The 19,070-nt window shown below is 38.9% G+C and overlaps 1 protein-coding gene across 2 annotated transcripts in view; it reads right to left on the bottom strand.

The window, feature by feature from the left end:
- Nucleotides 1–7,885: 7,885 nt before the first annotated feature.
- tmem102 (transmembrane protein 102) overlaps nt 7,886–19,070 on the bottom strand; it is a 73,557-nt gene continuing 62,372 nt past the window's right edge. For both annotated transcript variants that reach the window (XM_020922260.2, XM_055156839.1), the window contains exons 4-6: nt 17,285–17,478; nt 14,957–15,169; nt 7,886–8,618 (exon numbers count right to left, since the gene is read on the bottom strand). In XM_020922260.2, coding sequence (XP_020777919.1) covers nt 8,034–8,618; nt 14,957–15,169; nt 17,285–17,478 — 992 coding nt within the window. In that variant the 3' untranslated portion in view covers nt 7,886–8,033. The remainder of the gene's footprint in view (nt 8,619–14,956; nt 15,170–17,284; nt 17,479–19,070) is intronic.

Below are 19,070 nucleotides of genomic sequence, written 5' to 3'. Positions count from 1 at the left end.
CGCTACTAGTGCTACTACTACTACTACTACCGCTACTACTACTAACTACTACTACTACTGCCACTACTACTACTACTACTGCTACTACTACTTACTACTGCTACTACTACTACTACTACTACTACTACTACTACTGCTACTACTACTACTACTACTGCTACTACCGCTACTACTACTACTACTACTACTACCGCTACAACTACTACTACTATTAGTACTAGTACTACATAAAAAAGTACAAGTACTACTACGACTAGGACTATTACATTAAAAAAAGAAGACAATCTTTCTGAATGAGGTAGTGCACTTTGATTCATACCCACAATATATTACTACTACTACTACTGTTGCTGCTGCTATTACTATTACATAAACAAGTACAAGTACTACTATGACTAAGACTAGTACTATTACATTAAAAAAAAAAAATTAAAAGTTACTAATATTACTATTCCTACTACTACTATTACTATTCCTACTACTACTACTGCTGCTGCTGCTGCTGCTGCTAATACTACTACTAGTACTCCTACTACTAGAATAAACACAAGAAGACAGTTGGTTGAGAATGTAGTGGTTTATTTCATGCTAAAGCTCAAACTGAATGATACAAACTGAAGTCATTGATAAAAAGAGCAGATTATGACACAAAGAAAACGTTTTGCATTTGTTAAAAACGACAGAAAAGTGAAATGATTCGGTACAAATTGAAATCAGCACTTTTTGAGAATTCGATTACATTCTTTTCGCAGAATTCAGAAATATTTTCACAACAACGTAAAAATGCCAGTAATGGAAATTGTACAAAAGGTGAGCGGTGGAGTGTTCTACTGTATAGGACTGATTGAATAGGCCAATCACGATCTGAAGAGTCGCAATTAGCAAATGACAACACAGACAGTCATCAGGTAATACCGAGAGCTAATGCCCCGTTGTGTCAGATGCCCTTCCTCTGTCTCTACAGGGTCTTCTGTGTAAAATCTGCTAACCCTGTAGTTTTAGATCTTTACAAATATGTTCGGAAATGTCCCCATTTGTGTCAGATGCCCTCCCTCTGTCTCCACGGCAACTTATTCTGTGTAAAATCTGCCAACCCTGTAGTTTAGATCTCTACAAACACGTTCTGAAACGCACTGAATTCATTTATCAGTTCATATTTCAGTCTTCAGAAAACAATTTCATCATTTTTAAACACGCATTGCATTTTTCGAAAAACAAACACGTCCATCTTCATCTCACAAAATAACATTTGCATCAACTTAACCATCTTCAAGTACCATATTTACATACAAAGAATTTTGATGAAACCATGAGAAGTTTTAGTTTTTGTGCAATCTATTGAAATTTGGGTCAAAACATTATACCAAAACCAAAATTCGCAACAATTTATAGTCACTGGTGAAATAGTTGAGTTATTTTTGAGTCATTCTGAATGCACCAAAACTCCTGTATATGTGCTTTAAAGCTGCACTGTGTAACTTTTCTGGGGGAGGGTCCATCAAATGCTTTTCTCCATGGAGATTATTATTCTAGCCAGTGTTGGAGAGTAACAGATTACATGTACCGACGTTATGTAATCAGATTACAACTTCTGAGTAACTGTATTCAGTTACTGTTTCAATGAGTGGTAATTGGATTACAGTTACTTTGTTAAAATAAATGGATTACACTGCAGTATTTTCCTGTTTTCACATTTTGGGCTAAACCAGGACTAAACCAGGACTAAACCAGGTCTAAACAGTATGACACTAACAGTAGGTGAACATAATTTCATCCAGCAGTGATCTCACATAAAAATCATTTCTCTATCAATAATATTTTTAATCTGGTTAAGGAAAGTCTAGACTTTTTATTCTATTTAAACAGATAAAACATCTTCGTCTTTGTTTCTCTACAGTAAAACAAAAGTCTGTTCATGGAGATTTGGGCTCAACAGACAATTTGAAGAGAACAAACAAGAATTTTCAGGATGTGGTTGGTACATTCATGTAGTTTTAAAAAGTATGACAATATCAAGTAATCCAAAGTATTCAGATTACTTTACTCACTTTAAGTAATTGAATGGATTATGTTACAAACTACATTTTGGGGTATGGAATCTGTAATCTGTAGGGGAATACATTTTAAAAGTCACCTTCCCAACACTGATTATTTCTTTGTCTGGGATGTTTCACAGTATGCCATTAAAATTCATGGAGACCAAACCGGCCCAAGTTACAGGTCAGATCTGTGGAGAGGCGACCCCGCTCACAGTCAGAATGTTTGTTTTTCTAAGTACCTTTTCTGCTATAAAATTGAAGTAATTGAATAAATATAAGGTAGATCTGTTTAATGTCACACTGTGGAACATTCCAGGCAGAGCAATGACGTATCCATGGAAACAAGCAGGTGACGGACTCCCAACGGAAAAGACCAAAAAGTTGCACAGTGCACTTTGAACAATGTGCCTGTGATTTTTTGAAAACCGAATCTAAAATATGAATAGTTTACATTTCACCTTCAAATATTTTCGTTTCTGAAATCTTAAATTCGAGTATTCAGTTTTGCAAACCAAGGCCGACACTGGCGCTTTGGTTTTCAGTCCGCGCTGTCAGAACAGTGAGTCTGTCAGTAGTACGCCGCACATTCACAACTCTCCTCTTTTCACCGCTCTCAAACGAAACTCAACACTGAACATGTAAACTTGGCTTGTGCTTTTAACCATAGAACTATATGCACTGTTACCCCCTCCCCCTCCCCTCCCCGCGCACTCACAAAATACAACATTCGTGAGTTTGTCCGTCACATAAACGCACCACACTTAAATACATCTGAATAGAAAATGAAGTACTACAGAGCTGCAAAAGAAGTAGAGTGTAAACAGTATTTGAAGTACATTTAGGACTTTGTGAATCACACATTTCTATTGAGAGTATTATAATACATTTCTCATTCAATTTTGCCGTAGACTTTATGAAAGAAGTTCATATTAAAGGTTAGAAAACTTGCTCAAGGCTAAGCAGTTATGTAATGTCAAATGTCTTTCTGAAACTTCAGAAATCTCAAAGTTATTAAAACATTTCACCGTGCTTTTCAGACTTAAAGGTGTGTTGTTTTTTTTCCACGGAGATGTTATTGCTTTGTCTGGAATGTTTCAAAGTATGGTGTTAAACCTACATATCTTCATGGGTCAGATCTGTGGAGAGGCGAGCCCGCTCCCAGTCAGAATGTCTGCTTTTCTGTGTAATTGAATAAATGTAAAGTCGAGCTGTTTAATGTCACACTGTGGAACATTCCAGGCAGAGAAATGACATGTCCATAGAAACAAGCAGGTGACGGACTTTCCACCAGAAAAGTTACACAATACACCTTTAAAACAATCACGCTAGGATCCACAGGAAGTTCGCACGTTTAATTTTATAAAGTCTACGGGGAAAAATATGGATGAAAATTGTTCTTCCGGAAGGTGGACTGTGGACTCCATTGTCTCTGAGTAGTTTTTACTTTGTTTGGATGCATTTTGTACACACAACTTTAATTTTATGTTAATGTTTTGCATTAAAATACTCGATTTCATAAACTGTTGTGAGTAAGACCACACTAGAACTAACTCACTCACTAAAGAACTCGTCATTTCAAAGCAGTGCACTTGCAGACGCTAGAGTGAGAATATTGTGATGTGTATCTGCTAAAGTGCACTTGCGTTTTGATGTTTCACTCATTAAAATAATTTAATCTTTAACCAAAACATTGTGAATCATGTCAAATTGAAATGTTGATTGTGTATGTGATTTGTCTTTTTTTTTTTATTAGTGTAATATTTGAAGATTAAATAGGAGTGGGGAAAAAATACAACCTTGAGGTGCTCCTTCAGAGATTTACCCAACCTTAAACAAAAATATTCTGATCAATTAAATAATTTCTTTAAAATATTGTTTTAATTGTGTTAATTTTGTCTTATTTTTTCACATTGTTAAACTGTACATAAAAAAGGTAAAGTATCGTATTTTTATCATCAAAATGCAAGTGCTTACAACTGTGATATATTCAAGACTTTCAGTACATTGCATGGTACCCATCTTTGATTACAAAAACACAAACATTAAACATTCCACTTCTATATTTTGTACATTAATAGCTCTTTGGTGCGTACTATAGCCCAATTTTGTGAACGAAATGAACTTTTTTTTTTTTAATTCAGCAGCACAAAAAAAATGAGAACTTAAAGACTTCTAAGAATACCTGAGAAAGATCAAAACAGTGAAAAACAGATAGCATCAGATGAGCTAAGAGAGCGAGAGGCGCTGTTACAAAAGTCCAAACATTACATTCTGTTACATCAGCTCACCTAGTCCTGCTTGTTTCGCCCAATCAGATCTCAGGCAGAAAGAACACTTCAAAATAAGTTGTGTTTTCCAGAGCCGCAGGTTTGAAATTAGGACGGAGAGCAGAATTTATGGTCAATCTTGAAATAACAAAAAGTGAAATAAAATAGCTGGTTTCTGGTTAAAGGTAGGGTACGTAAGATTTTTAAAATGCTTTTACTGATAACAATTGTAAGACTGGTTTATTAAGATCCAATCAGACAGCAGAATGAGCCTCACATGACTCTCTCATTTATGTTGCCAGTTTCAATGCTAAAATCCAGTGTTTAAACCTAAAATGTCTCTGATTTGAACGATCTCTACCTAAACTCCAGCACCTGCACCAGTCATGAGTCAGTGCTAGTGCAGCCTCTGCAGCTCAGGGAGGGAATTCTGGAGGTTCTGAGCTTTCACGTGAAACCTGCACATAAACTGAGAATGAGACAAACATGGATGTGTCTCTGTCTGCAGGTGAAAGCTCTGGAGACATGTTCAGTTGTGATTGTAGTACAGTATTTAAAAGTGTAAGACTACACACCCTACCTTTAAAGTCCTACATTATATTATTAAAAATTACAAGTTGAATCACTTTTAATCATGTATGGGAACAAATAAACTGTGGGCTTGAGAGTTCAGCTTCTTTGTCAGTAACTTTGGTTCAGTTATTTTACTCCATCAACTTATTTTGACAGATTAACAGAGACCTGTAAACACAACTTTAAGCCTCTAGATTGAATCGTGCAGGGGTCTCCAACCTGTAGCTCGGACGTTACCAACACCTCTTCACCCTGTTAGAAGTAGCTCGCCAAAGAATTTCTGAATTAAGTATTATACTGAATACCGTATTTTCCGCACTATAGGCGCTCTGGATTATAAGGCGCACTGTCATTAAATGGTCTATCTACAAACTTTTTTCACAAATAAACCGCACCAGACTTTAAAGGAAACACAACAGTGTGATGGGTGAGTGGTTTTGTTTGTTTGTGGCGTTCTCGGTGACTCTGGGCTTTGTTCAGTTGTGGCGTGTAGGGAGGGTGCTGTCTGGGACCAACGGATTGTCGGCGTGTTCGCAGTGATTCAGTTGTTCAGTTGTGTCTAGAAGTGGAACATTGCACTCGCTTTTTCGGTTCGTTCCTCCGTTCCGTTCCTCGTCGGCGTGGAGTGATGAGTGTGTCTGTGGGTGTTTTTGGCTGTGCGGTCGCTGTCTGCTCCGTGTGTGTTTGTGTGTTCTGTGGGTGGTGCTGCTTTGTAGTTTATTGAAGTCGTCCTGGGACACCCGAGTGGATTTGTGTATAGGGCGTCGTTTTTTGATGGGGTTGGAGGATTATGAGTGTGCCCAATGGTGCGGAAAATACGGTAACTCAGATTTGATTAATTACAATTGTTAATGTGTTATTTTGAACTTTATACACTAATAAATAGATAATGATTTATGGTTTTAAAGGCGTGTAACTGTACAACTCTAAGGCTTACCCTCTTCTATCCACTCAATTCTTGCAATTGCTAAAATGAGTAGTTCTTCGGCAGTTTCGTTTCCTAAAGGTAGCTCACTGGATGCAAAAGGTTGGAGATCTCTGGAATAATGTGACCAAATGGGACCAAAATAACAAGGTTCAATATTAGTGGATTTTCTGTCTCAATATTTAAAACTTAAGATAAAATCTATTGGCTCTTTCAGTCCATCTGAGATTTGAACACAAATATAGAAGCCTTTCGTTTCGTACCAGGGCTGATGAGTTTCGTTAAGGCCAGTTTGTTAGGCAGTTGGGGGCGTCTCCGTGACAACGACCCCTCCTCTTCTCTACTTTACTTGTGCAATGCTAGCCCAGTCAGACGACGTTAGCAAGAAGTTCATTTGGTTTAATAAAGTCAGGCTTTGTTGCACTTGGATAGTTCAGTCTTACAGCAGGGGGCAGCAGAGTTCACTGTGCTCAAGTGTGGACAAATGTTCACTTTGTTGTGGCTACATTAGGGAAGTCAGTAATAATCACCTTTACATTAGTATTATTAGCTGTAGATGTCACAGTCCTATAACTGTACGAATCTGACAAGCAACAAGATCTGATTTTAAAGTTATATACTGCAAAAAGAATAAATACACTTGTAAATACAGAGAAAAGCAAGAAAAAGAAAATATACACAGTGCCCCTTGATTAAATATCGTTGGTAAGTTTTGGTGTGTTTCAGGCAACTAGGAAATGGGATATTTCCCACCTTAACTTTGAAAAATGCCCTGGAACATCGCGCTCCAACTGGTATTTGCAAACTGATGATTGGAGGACTCCCACTTCACATATGAGTTCAACTGTGACGTTTCACAATAAAACTTATCACCACAAAAAGTAATTGTGAGACGATAAGCAACAAAAAACAATGTAAACATTTGATACAGACTAAATCTGACTATATTCTGTTATTTCAAATGTTAGCAACAGCATATAATGACCATGTTTACATGATGTCTTTTAATTCCAAATTAATCTGAATTAAATAGTTCTGAATTAAAATATTCTCCTTGGAGTTTCCATGGAAATAAAAATTTCGAATTGTGGTTTACATGGAAAACTCTTTAAATCGCCTTTATTTAATTCCACTAAATGTCTCGGGGTGGGGAAGGTTCTGATTGCACAGACACAAACGTATTTACGTCTTTGGGAAGAAAACACACTTCAGCTGCTTTTCTGTCATCTCAGATTGTCGTTACGCCACGGACACAAACATGATCCAAACTTTTTGTGTTTCTGATGATAATTGTGCAGCAGCTGGAGAATTGTCTCATCACTCTTTACGTCTGTCAGCTGAGGAGGAGAAGAGAAGAGTGTCGGAGAAGGAGGAAGAAGACAAACTGAGTGTGAGGCTGCTCTACCTCAGCCCACTCCCACATCCTGTTCACAAATCCAAAGAGACGTGAATGAAAGTCCCAAGCCAGGACTGATGGAGCCGGATCATCCAGATTGTGTCAGAAGGACGACACAAAGAGAATGCACCAAAGCACCGACATTATTTTTAAGAATAAACGTGAATCATGATCCAGGAATACATAAATTTGGCTTTAAAATTTGAATAAACCAAACACTTACTTCAGAATTAAGTTTAATTCTGAATAATAATTTTAATTAAGTGTTAAGTGTATTTTTATTTTTTATTGGAATTAAAGGTCTCATGTAAACATGGCAAATATTTACATTTCTTTATCCTTCGGTTTATCGTTAGCCATACTGTTTGCATCTGACTTAATTCCACTGGAACCACAGATCTAGATCCACGGCCGGAACGCTCCAAGGTCAAAACATTCAGCTGAGAAATATGTGACCTCCCAGTTGCCTGGAACACAGCATTAGTTTTAGATTTTTTAGATCTTTAGAATAAAAAAAAAATAATACTGTTGCAATGTTATCAACAATTACAAAAAAAAAAAAAATCTAAACAAAACTGAAAAAAAAAAAAAAATAATAATAATAATAATAATGTGACAGCATTTTATCTTTTATATTTCTAATAAAAATTATGCTGAATTTCTCTTTTTGTCAAAGGAGGCCAATAGGAATTGTAGGGCACTGTTTTGTTTTTTTTTTATATTAAGACACAAATAAACAAATATCGAATTGTTCATGTTTCTCGTAGCAATCATCAGTGTAGAACATTTTAACACTCGTACACTCTTTATACTGTACCATCCCTCCTTCCTCTTCAGTAAAACTTATCATCAATTCTGAAATGCGGCCGCGTGACATCATCGGGATTCAGGAACACCGATATGGACTTTCCGGGGTTTTCCGTGACGAGCTGCTGCAGTCTCTGTGCGAGCTTATCCTCTGACGGGGAAATGATCCCGTTGGACTGATGCCCCGGCGACCCGTGTCCGTTAGCGTTGGCCATGAGCTCCTTCTTCAGCTGGCCGGACTGCTGCGCCGCGCGGAGGTGCTCCAGCGGGTCCGACCTCACGCACGCCAGCTTACGCGCTATGAACAGGGCCTGGCTGTCGGACAGGTGCTCGAGCATGTTGCATTGTGGGAGGAAGTAGTTGGGGCAGTTTTTGCTGAGGATGCAGTGGGCCAGATCGTCCAGGAGTCCCAACATGAGGCGCCCGGGCGTGTCTGGGTCGGGGCAGGACAGATAGGCGGAGGGCAGACGGTCGCACGCCCAGAAGAGGAGGGTGCGCAGGTGGTACAGGCTCAGGCCGGAGCGCGGGCGAGCCAGCACGGGAGCTAAGATGGATTTAGCTGCTTGGAACGCCTGGGCCATGGGGTAAGGGATGCACTTCTTCAGCTGGACCTGTGGAGGAGGAAAACAAAATCAAACATTACAGATGTAGGGGTTAGTTTAGTTGAGTTTATTTATTTAATGAGACAGGGACAGTGCACAATCTACAAAAACCTTCACAGGAGAGATGCTTTGTGCCAGGTTATAGCACCAGTGGTAATTTCCACCTGTCGTCCCTGAGCAGGTTGATTTTGTAGTTCATAAAATCCAACATGCAAAGAGAATGACCGGATCATAACAATTCTGTATCGTCATTCATACCCAGTTCACTCAACACCTTAAAAACATCATCCTTACCAAAATCATCATTCATTTCATTCACTCCAGAGCATCACTCTCTCTCCAGACACTCCTCAGTCCACTTTATGGTGCAGGTTTGGTTTGAAAGGAGCCACTGTTTCACCAGGTGTGAGAATGTGCCCTAGTTTGTACCATATTTTTAATCATGAAAAAGAAAAAAAAAACATATATAAGTTGCACTTTTTGGAGGAAATTCAGAGACCAGGAACCGACATTTCATCTTGAAAGGCAAGTTATAATAATAACAATAGAATAGAATAGAGCAGGAGTCCGCAACCCCTGGGCTGGGGACCGGTATCGGACTGTGAAAGAGCTAGCCCCCCTCCCATACAATGCACAGACCGTCCCCCCTCCCTTGCGTCGTACGTGGCTCGGACAGTCTTCCCTCCTGTATGTTGCACATGCTACACCACTTAACCAGGTCTAAACCAGGTCTAAACCAGGTCTAAACCAGGTCTAAACCAGGTCTAAAGCAGGTCTAAACCAGGTCTAAAGCAGGACTAAAGCAGGACTAAAGCAGGACTAAAGCAGGACTAAAACAAGAAAACAGACAAAGCTTTGTATAAAAGCTGAAGTGTATTCCTTCCATCCATCAGTAGGGGGCACTGCACAACGCGTAGCTACAGGTGTCTAAAAAAAGAGGTTTGAAATGGAGTGAAATGGCTGTATAATCCTCATTAATATTTTAGAATGTGGAGCAGTGCACTACAGAGATGAACTTTATAGTAATTGAATAAACAATTTGGCAAAAAAGAAAATCTGCAGAGATAATGGCCTCTTGGTGCCATGGAAAAAAGCAACATTAATCTTCACAATGTGCTCAGCCAAGATGATCATTTACCACTAACGGTCCAGAAAATCCTTTTGTTTTAGAATAATTGTAACACACACACAAAACATTGTCTATTGCTGGAATTCAGATGACATCACAATATTCTAGTGGCGCAGCTAAAAGAATATCATAATAATATTGTTGTTTTTTTTTCATACAGTGACTTCTTGGGTCTAGTCACTAATGATCAGATTCAACATGTATGAATTTACCTTTCTGATATTTCATGGCAAAGTACAATGTCATCAATAAGGAAATCATGATCAGGACCTTATCATATTCTAGAATATGAAAACTACCACTGTCCCCATTGTAGAAAAAACTGAAAACTTGAAATTGAAAATGAAAAATATATTGTTAGACTTTGATTTGTCTTTAATTTTAGGCCAAACTCCCAACATGAAGTGAGAGGAGTGAACAGGGACAAATACCTTTCTAAGACTTCAGTTCAGTTCAGTTCAATTGATTTTTGTAAAGCCCAAAATCACAACAACACTCACAAAATTGTTACTTTAACCAACAGAAAGTTAGAAAATCAAACTGTGAAAAACTGGCCTCAGACTCTCTGCAAAAAAATAAAAAAAATAAAATAAAAAATCCCAGTGGGAAAAAGAAAACCTTGATCACAATCACAAATAACCAGCTACCATGTGGTTGGTGGGTATGTGTTTATCCCACTGTTTCACCACTACACCAATACTGTTACAGCCTAAATGAATGGAGTAATTGTACTGTTACTGGCTTTTAAACATACTCTTGAGTAGGGCTGGGCGATATGGAGCAAAAAATAGATCGATATATTTTGCTGTATCTTGATATGTGTACAAGAAAAATAACCTCCCAAAACTCCTGCAAAAACAAATATGCCAAATTGCACAATGTCTTTTTTTATTGAAGTGCGAGAGGTCAGCAGTTCATGTAGGAACAAAGTGCTTCTGCCACATTTAAGATTACAAAAAAACCCTGATTACATAAATAATAATTTTACTGTAAAATAAAAGAAATAATACATATTTCCTTCTTTTCATTCATAAATAAAACAACTCAACTCAAGCTCATCTTTACATTAACTCTGTAACTGTACAATAACCATGAGCTCCTTCAGCAGAAGAAGCTCAGGATGTTTTTTATTTGAACAGATCCATGTTCCTCACCAGTGTGAGGAGCTCTGAGGTTTCCCACAATCCACTGCAGATCAAACCCAACGTTTCCAAACACTATTGTACAAGTGACACTGCAGCAGATTATTCATTCAAATCTTCTGCATGAATAAACTTCACATTATTAAACTTTACAACATATAAACATAACGACTCTAGAGCCACATCAGCCTGTTTGACATTATCATGTGTTTAATGCAGTTTTGCACTTGTGTTTACGTTTTACAGAAATGAAATTTAAAAGCACATGGCTCTTTTATATAAACAGCTCACTCCTTGTGTCGCTGATGCAGTTCAGCTTCTTTCGTTCTCTCTCTGTGTTCTCTCTCTGTGTGTTCTCTCTGTGTGTTCTCTCTCTGTGTTCTCTCTCTGTGTTCTCTCTCTGTGTGTGTGTTCTCTCTCTGTGTGTTCTCTCTCTGTGTTCTCTCTCTGTGTGTTCTCTCTCTCTGTGTGTTCTCTCTCTGTGTGTGTTCTCTCTCTGTGTGTTCTCTCTCTGTGTTTCTCTCTCTCCTCTCTGTGTTTCTCTCTCTCTCTGTGTGTTCTCTCTCTGTGTTTCTCTCTCTGTGTGTTTCTCTCTCTGTGTGTTCTCTCTCTGTGTGTTCTCTCTGTGTGTTCTCTCTCTCTGTGTCTCTCTCTGTGTTCTCTCTCTCTCTCTCTGTGTTCTCTCTCTCTGTGTCTCTCTTCTGTGTTCTCTCTCTCTGTGTTCTCTCTCTGTGTTCTCTCTCTCTCTCTGTGTTTCTCTCTCTCTGTGTCTCTCTCTCTGTGTTCTCTCTCTCTCTGTGTTCTCTCTCTCTCTGTTCTCTCTCTGTGTTCTCTCTCTCTGTGTTCTCTCTCTGTGTTCTCTCTCTCTCTCTCTGTGTTTCTCTCTCTCTCTGTGTTTCTCTCTCTCTCTGTGTTCTCTCTCTCTGTGTTCTCTCTCTGTGTCTCTCTGTGTGTTCTCTCTCTGTGTTCTCTCTCTGTGTTCTCTCTCTGTGTGTTCTCTCTCTGTGTTCGTCTCTCTCTGTGTGTTCTCTCTGTGTGTTCTCTCTGTGTGTTCTCTCTGTGTGTTTTCAGAGTCTCTCTCTGTGTGTTCTCTCTGTGTGTTCTCTCTGTGTTTCTCTGTGTGTTCTCTCTGTGTGTTCTCTCTCTGTGTGTTCTCTCTCTGTGTGTTCTCTCTCTGTGTGTTCTCTCTCTCTCTGTGTGTTCTCTCTGTGTGTTCTCTCTCTGTGTGTTCTCTCTGTGTGTTCTCTCTCTGTGTGTTCTCTCTCTGTGTGTTCTCTCTCTGTGTGTTCTCTCTCTGTGTGTTCTCTCTCTCTGTGTGTTCTCTCTCTGTGTGTTTCTCTCTGTGTGTTCTCTCTCTGTGTGTTCTCTCTGTGTGTTCTCAGAGTGTTCTCTCTGTGACAGAGGATGTGCTGCTGATGGTTTTGTCTGTAAATGGTGGAAAAAGTTTGTGGTGCTAGCAGCTTTTCACTGGCACCAACTTTCAGCATTCAGAGCGGCAGTGAATGAGACAAACGGAAAATCAGAGAGGCGGGGACACGCACAGAGAAGACAAACAAGCGAAACGGCGAAATCAGAATTGAATATAAGCATTATATCAATACATCCGATATGTCAGAATCCATATCATGTTTTAAAAATATCTCGATATATTTAAAATATCGAGATATCGCCCACCCCTACTCTTGAGTACCTTTGTCTTGGCATTTCATGTTTTAGAACTGAATAGACACCAAATGCACTGACAGAACTGGGCACCTACTGGCAACTGAAGGAATTACATTTAAAAAAAAATCACAACAACTAGGGTTAGCAACTTTTTCCAACATGCAAACATTAACACACAGTTGTAGTGGTGTATGGACTTAAAAACAGCACACTACTTTTACCTGTGCCGTAACAAAGCTGGAGAGTTGAAAATGGTGTGTGTTCTTATGGGGCTTAGAAGGAGCAGACTTAGACAAAGACTTATCATTGAAGTGTGTATAAAGCAAAATATAACTCCGGGTGTGTTTTTGATGAAGGAACAAAATGGTTTAAAGCTCAAAAAAGCTAATTTGATTTAATATGTGTCATTTAATAATGTAGAGCATGGGAGAGGGAGTTATTACATTTTTAACTACATTTGACGTTAGGGGAAATCTGAGTTTCAGTCTGTTGGGATGTAAAACCCGTAGGCAGTAGTCGTGATCAAACCGAATCAAAGCCTGACTTGTTCTTAAAATGAAAACTACAATCAAAATGTTATACCAAGTCTGTGCGCTCTGTCTGCTGAAGAGACTACAGAAATGAAATATAGAGCAACAAAATCTTACCCTTCTCCTATGAATAGAGACGCCAATTCCAACATAACCGAAGTGGAGACCAAAAATGAGTTTTATTATCTCAATCCCATTTCAATTTCTATTATTTTCTACAAGAGCGCAGAGCAGACGAAGTACGAAGACAGTTTGTTTTGACAGTTTAGAAAATATGAAATTGAGAAAATATGAAGAAAACAGCAACTAACTCAGGAGAATACTAGAGTCAAAAGTTGTGTTGCTGTACGGTTATGTCTTAAGTTTGGCCTTGAAGAAATTACATCTTTTATATCTTAATCCTTTTGAAATGCAGCATTTTTAAAACCAAAGTAGCATTTTTACCAGTATTATCAGTTTACATGTTATACTTCAATAATAATAGTATTGGTAAAGATAACTCTTGTAATGCAGATTTATTCTTATTTACTAAGACTTCTCATTTATTGATGTTATAATCAGAAAGCAGAATGAGCCTCACATGAGCGTCTTGTTTGGATTGCCAGTTTCAATGGTGAAATTCAGTTGGTTTAAACTTAAAATGCCTCTCTGATCTGAACGGTCAACTCCCCAATCCGGAGTCAGTGCTAGTGCAGCCTCTGCAGCTCAGGGAGGGAGCTCTGGAGGTTGTGAGCTTTCACATGAGCCATGGTCAGTCCATAAACTGAGAATGAGACAAAGTTGGATGTGTCTATCTGCAGGGTAAAGCTCTGGAGACACAGGTTCAGGTGTGATTGTTGTGATGGAAACTGATATTGTGGAAGGATTTCTCTCAATCTGTGTTTGTGTAAATGAATGTAATTTCTACTTGAGATCAGCTCAGTCATTAACACGTGTAAAGGCTCAGCAGACACAACTGTCTCCACCCTCAGGAAGCCCTTTGCTGTACTATCAGTCCTCAAATGTAAGATTGTATGTCACTCTGCTTTGATATGTTTCTAAGTTGTAGTTCTGTATAAATCTTCAGAGCTCAGATGCTCTGGGGGGAGATGGAGACTCAGGTGAAGCTGTTGGTCTGTGGCTGGGGCAGCCCTTAGTCCTGTCCATATCTACTGGAACTAGAATAAACCTTTGTCTGTATTCCAAACTTTCACTGGTCTTCACAAATGGATTCATTATTTATCATCAAGAGATACATAATTCTTTCCACAACAATTGTAGTTTGAGAGCGGAGGCTACATACACACTTTAAAAAGTATTCTGTGTTACTGTTGTGGTCTGCTCCCTGATCATCTCCATGAAAACAAGGTTAAGGTTAGTGTTAAAGAGGACCTATTGTGCTTGTGTGTGCCCACATGGATCATTATGTTACAATATGCACATTGTAAATGGCAATATTCATCTAAAAACTTAATAGAAACAAGTTCACTGACTGTTAGAAAACTGTGGTGCCCAGACATCACCATAAACGCAATCACAACAAAGAGCTACATGTCAGGTCTGTGGAGAGGTGACTCTGTGTGTAAGAACATGTTTTTCAAGGTATTTTGAACAATAAAGCATGTAAGTGAGGAAACACTAAACAGATCATTTATACTGCTAGTTTTGCACTGTTTATTTTAATTGTAAACATTCCTTTTTTTTTTTTTAAATCATAGTTTATATTTTACCATTATTATTCATTGTCTTATGTTACACCATATCACCAAAACAACTTTTGCAGATTCTACACTGTGGAAAATCGCAGACAAAGCAATAGTACCTCCACAGAGACTGGCAAATCCCCTTATCAGAAAACGAACATAATGCACCTTTAACCTGTACAAGCACATTTAGACTGACCTCGCTGCGGGAGAAGGCCAGTCTCCACTCACGGTCCGCTCTGCCTCCTGCTGGTGCGCAGCAGGGCAGCAGGTAGAAGCCTGAGATGGCCTCCTCTTCTGTGATCTTTCCATCCCAGAAGTGGTTTGCCGTGAGCCAGCCCTGAGCCACCGCAGGCCAGCCCCGAAACGACACCACAGGGAGCAGGTCGTACAGGACCCGGCTGGAGCCCGCCTACAGAAGACACACGCTGATCAACTCATGGACGACATCTCCACACAATACAGTCTCTTCTAAGTTTTACATGTCAAGTGTAATTTTGTAACACTACTAAAAAATCAAACGCTTAGACACTCTTTTTCACTACCTGATTACCCAATTTTTACAGCCTTAAAGGAGCGGTGGGTAACTTTTCTGGTGGAGGGTTCGTCAAATATTTTTCTCCATGGAGATGTTATTGCTTTGGCTGGAATGTTTCACAATATGGCATTAAACCTTTCTATCTTCATGGAGATCAAACCAGACCATGTTACAGGTCAGATCTGTGGAGAGGTGACCCTGCTCACAGTCACAATGCCTGTTTTTCTAGGTATTTTTGAGCTATAAAACTACCTGTAGTTTAATAACTGTAAGATAATGTTCATAAAAACAAGCAGGTGATGGACCCCCAACCAGAAAGTTACACAGTGCCCCTTTAAAAACACATAGTTCCTCATTCTCGGACTAAAACACTTTATAATTAGATGCAGACAGCACGCAGCAGACTTTTTTTGACCTCAAGGACTATATCTGTACTGGGGCAAGACACATTTTACTAAAATACATGGGGGGAAAAAGATCAGGTACATCACAGCCATTGGGCTGCTTTAAATATGGGTTTTATCTGAGGATCACTGATAAAATGAGAGCGTGATCTGTGTAAGGAAAGGAAATGTGGGGCTTTGAGCAGGTGACTTTAGTGAGAAAGTCTTTCAATACTGAGGAAGTGATACTTTGCAGTCACATCAAGCTGGGGGATTTGTCAAAATAAGCGTTCGTGGTCCTGTTTAGGAGTTTGATTTTCAACAAAAAAGTGAGAGTGACTCACTGAAAAACTGTGACTTTAACGTTTTTTGAGAGGGACTTTTTTAACAGCACGAATCAGCTCTCGAGTAAATCATTTATCTTTCTGGTCAGATTGTGATAAAACATGAAAGTATCTCGAGTAGGGATGGGTATTTGATGAAATTTTCTTAATCGATCGTCAAAAGAATTAACGATAGATTATCGATTAATCATTAACGTTTTTATATTAAAATTATTATCATTATTATTACTATTTGCACTAATCTGCATAAATTAATTCAACTTTACGACATATAAACCGTAAACACTCTAAAGCCACATCAGCCCGTTTGACATTATAATGTGTTTAATTCAGTTTTGCGCAACTCTCACAGAAACAAAACTTCAAACCGCATTGCTAATTTGCATAAACTAAGCGAAGATAAAACTACAGCTCTTGTGTCGCTGATGCCGTTCAACTTCTGTCGGATTAAAAGACACGACTCAGTGGAATACAGGTTAGTGTGAATATATTTGCGTTTGTCAAAACCAGGACACCGTACGGGGGGAGGGAGGTGGGGACTCGTCATCGACATTACGCGACTCTCACCTGGCAAAACTTTTTCCCACTGGACACCGAAACGTATGTGCTGCTTTGTTCACTGTGCACATGGCCTCACACGTGGAATTTCTTGTACAAATCATCGTTGCACATCGTTCGCATTTGCACTTCGGCACGTTGCAGACTGACCGACTGTTTGTGCAGAGCTACATGTACAGACCCCTGTTTGGTCACGCTACACACAGCAACCTACATTCGGTTTGTCGATTAAAATGAACGTAATCGATGAAATTCTTAATGATCAATTAATCATGCCCATCCCTAATCTTGAGTAACAGCTTCAGACAGAACAGTGCCTCTAGTTAGCTTCATCCTTAAGGGAATATTGATGACAGCTGCAAAGTATCAATAGGTTTGACTGTTGACACAACCTTCAATATTTACTTATTTACATTTCCACAGTAAAGAACAGTAGTCAGATATTGTTGTGTTCACCATCTTATCTTATCCCAGGTCTGATGTTATAAAGCTCAACATTATTCTAAAATGTTACAGATAAATCAAACTTAATGATGTTAGAGATTTTTTTTGTAGTTTAAAATGAGTACCTAGTTTCAATATCAGCTTTAAAGGTTCTGTATTAATGGAAAATGGATTCTTGTGAGCTTTAAGTCATGTCAGAATGTTGTAACCTCAAAAACAGAGCTGGAGTTGGTCACCCTTCGCAGCAGCATATGCAGTACCTGTAGGATGATGGTGGTGAGGGGCCCGTTGCGCTCCAGTCTCTCCGGGGTGGGGATGCCTCTCTGCGGGCTCCTCCTCAGCTCCTCCACGGCCTCCCGGACCACCCCCCAGAACCAGTCTGTGACCAGGGCGGGCGAGAAATAACAGCCGTCCAGGGCCTGCGGAGAGCCCAGCGACGGGGGCACGGCTTTACCTGGCACAAGGGCACAAGGGTAGATTTATAACCAGGAGAATGTTTTCAGGTTAAGGCAGGGTTAAGTCTGAAATTTGTAAAAAGAAAAAAAAAAAAAAAATCCTAAATGTGTACCTATATCAATACATGAACAAAATTATTCATTATTTTATAGATTCTATTATACCCCAGTGCATCTTCAGAAAATGTTCCCTGACAGCTCTGATCTTTGTTATAAATGTCAAAAATATAAAGTTACTCTAGTACATTTATTCTGAGAATGTGAATATATTAAACAATTTTGGAGAGATGTACATGCTGTTACCCAACAGATTACAGAAAAAAAAACTTTTGTCATGTCACCATCATTGTATCTTGTTAAATCTTTGTCCAGACAAACGTTTTGATAATGTTACCCAGTCTATGTTAATGATTATGATGTCTTTGGCAAGAAAATATGTTCTTTTGAAGTGGGCAACCCCACATTTACCTACACTGGACTTATGGTTCACTCAGTCATCATCAACCATTCCCCTGGAAAAACTGACTTATGAACTAAATGGTAAACAAGATATGTTCACCTGTATGACACCTGTACACATACTTAAATACGTCACTTTTTTAATTTTTTTTTTATACATTTGTTATGGGTGTGTGCTTGGGTGTGTGCGTTCATGTGTATGTATGTATATATGTATGTAATTTCTATATATTTTGTTTTTTGCATCATTACAATATAATTATGATGACTTTATTATTTAATTTTTTATTTTCTTGTCAATATTATTATTACTATCACTATTGTATTTTTATTTTATTGTTATTATTTTTATTTATTTATTTATATATATATTTAAATTTTATTTTTTTATTTTTTTTCAGCGTCTGTTAAGGGTGGGTGTGGGGAGGGTGAAGGGGGGCTTGGGAATGGGGAGGAGGGGATTTAAATATGGCCTTTGTATATTTGTACATCTTGTGGCATTATTGTCTGACCATAAGACCATAATATCGGGGAAAAAAATAAAAATAAAATATATATGACAAAAAGGCAGGGTTAAGGTTCACTGAACGGTCCCTGTAGGGAAATCTGTCCTCTTCATTTGACCCATGGAAAGCTTTATTCAGGCAAGAGTCAAGGTACAAAAAAAAGTCCAGATGTTAAACATAAAGCAGTTTCAGATAGTTTCAAAATTTAACTATGAGAAGTTTTGATAGTGAAAAAAGAAGTTGAATTAAAGCCGCGCGCGGCGATGGTGGCCCTCGCCCCGGGCGCGCACCGCCCCCCCACGCGACCTCCGGGGACTCGCGACCGCCCCGGCACGTCACCCTTTCTCCCCGACATCCGCCCAGGCCGACAGCTAGTCCATTAGACACATTACATAATGCACCTTTAAATATTTATAGGAGTCATTGCGCCCCTGCTGGGCAACAGTGGAAAATGCACCATGTCCGCTATTTATTTTTTTGCTCATAGTCATGCATAGAACTTATTCCCTGAATTTGGTACAAATGCAATAATGTGTACATGTCATGTATATGCTAGGGGGCGCTATAGTGTTAAATTTTCATATGTTTTATAGTGTATTATATTCAGGTCGTGATCAGGCATTAGT

Source organism: Boleophthalmus pectinirostris, unplaced genomic scaffold (genome assembly GCF_026225935.1).
Source record: "Boleophthalmus pectinirostris isolate CB_2022bp ecotype Guang Dong unplaced genomic scaffold, ASM2622593v1 HiC_scaffold_20, whole genome shotgun sequence".
NCBI lineage: Eukaryota > Metazoa > Chordata > Actinopteri > Gobiiformes > Gobiidae > Boleophthalmus > Boleophthalmus pectinirostris.
The sequence above is the reverse complement of the archived record's forward strand: the minus strand, read 5'-3'. Positions and strand labels throughout refer to the sequence as shown.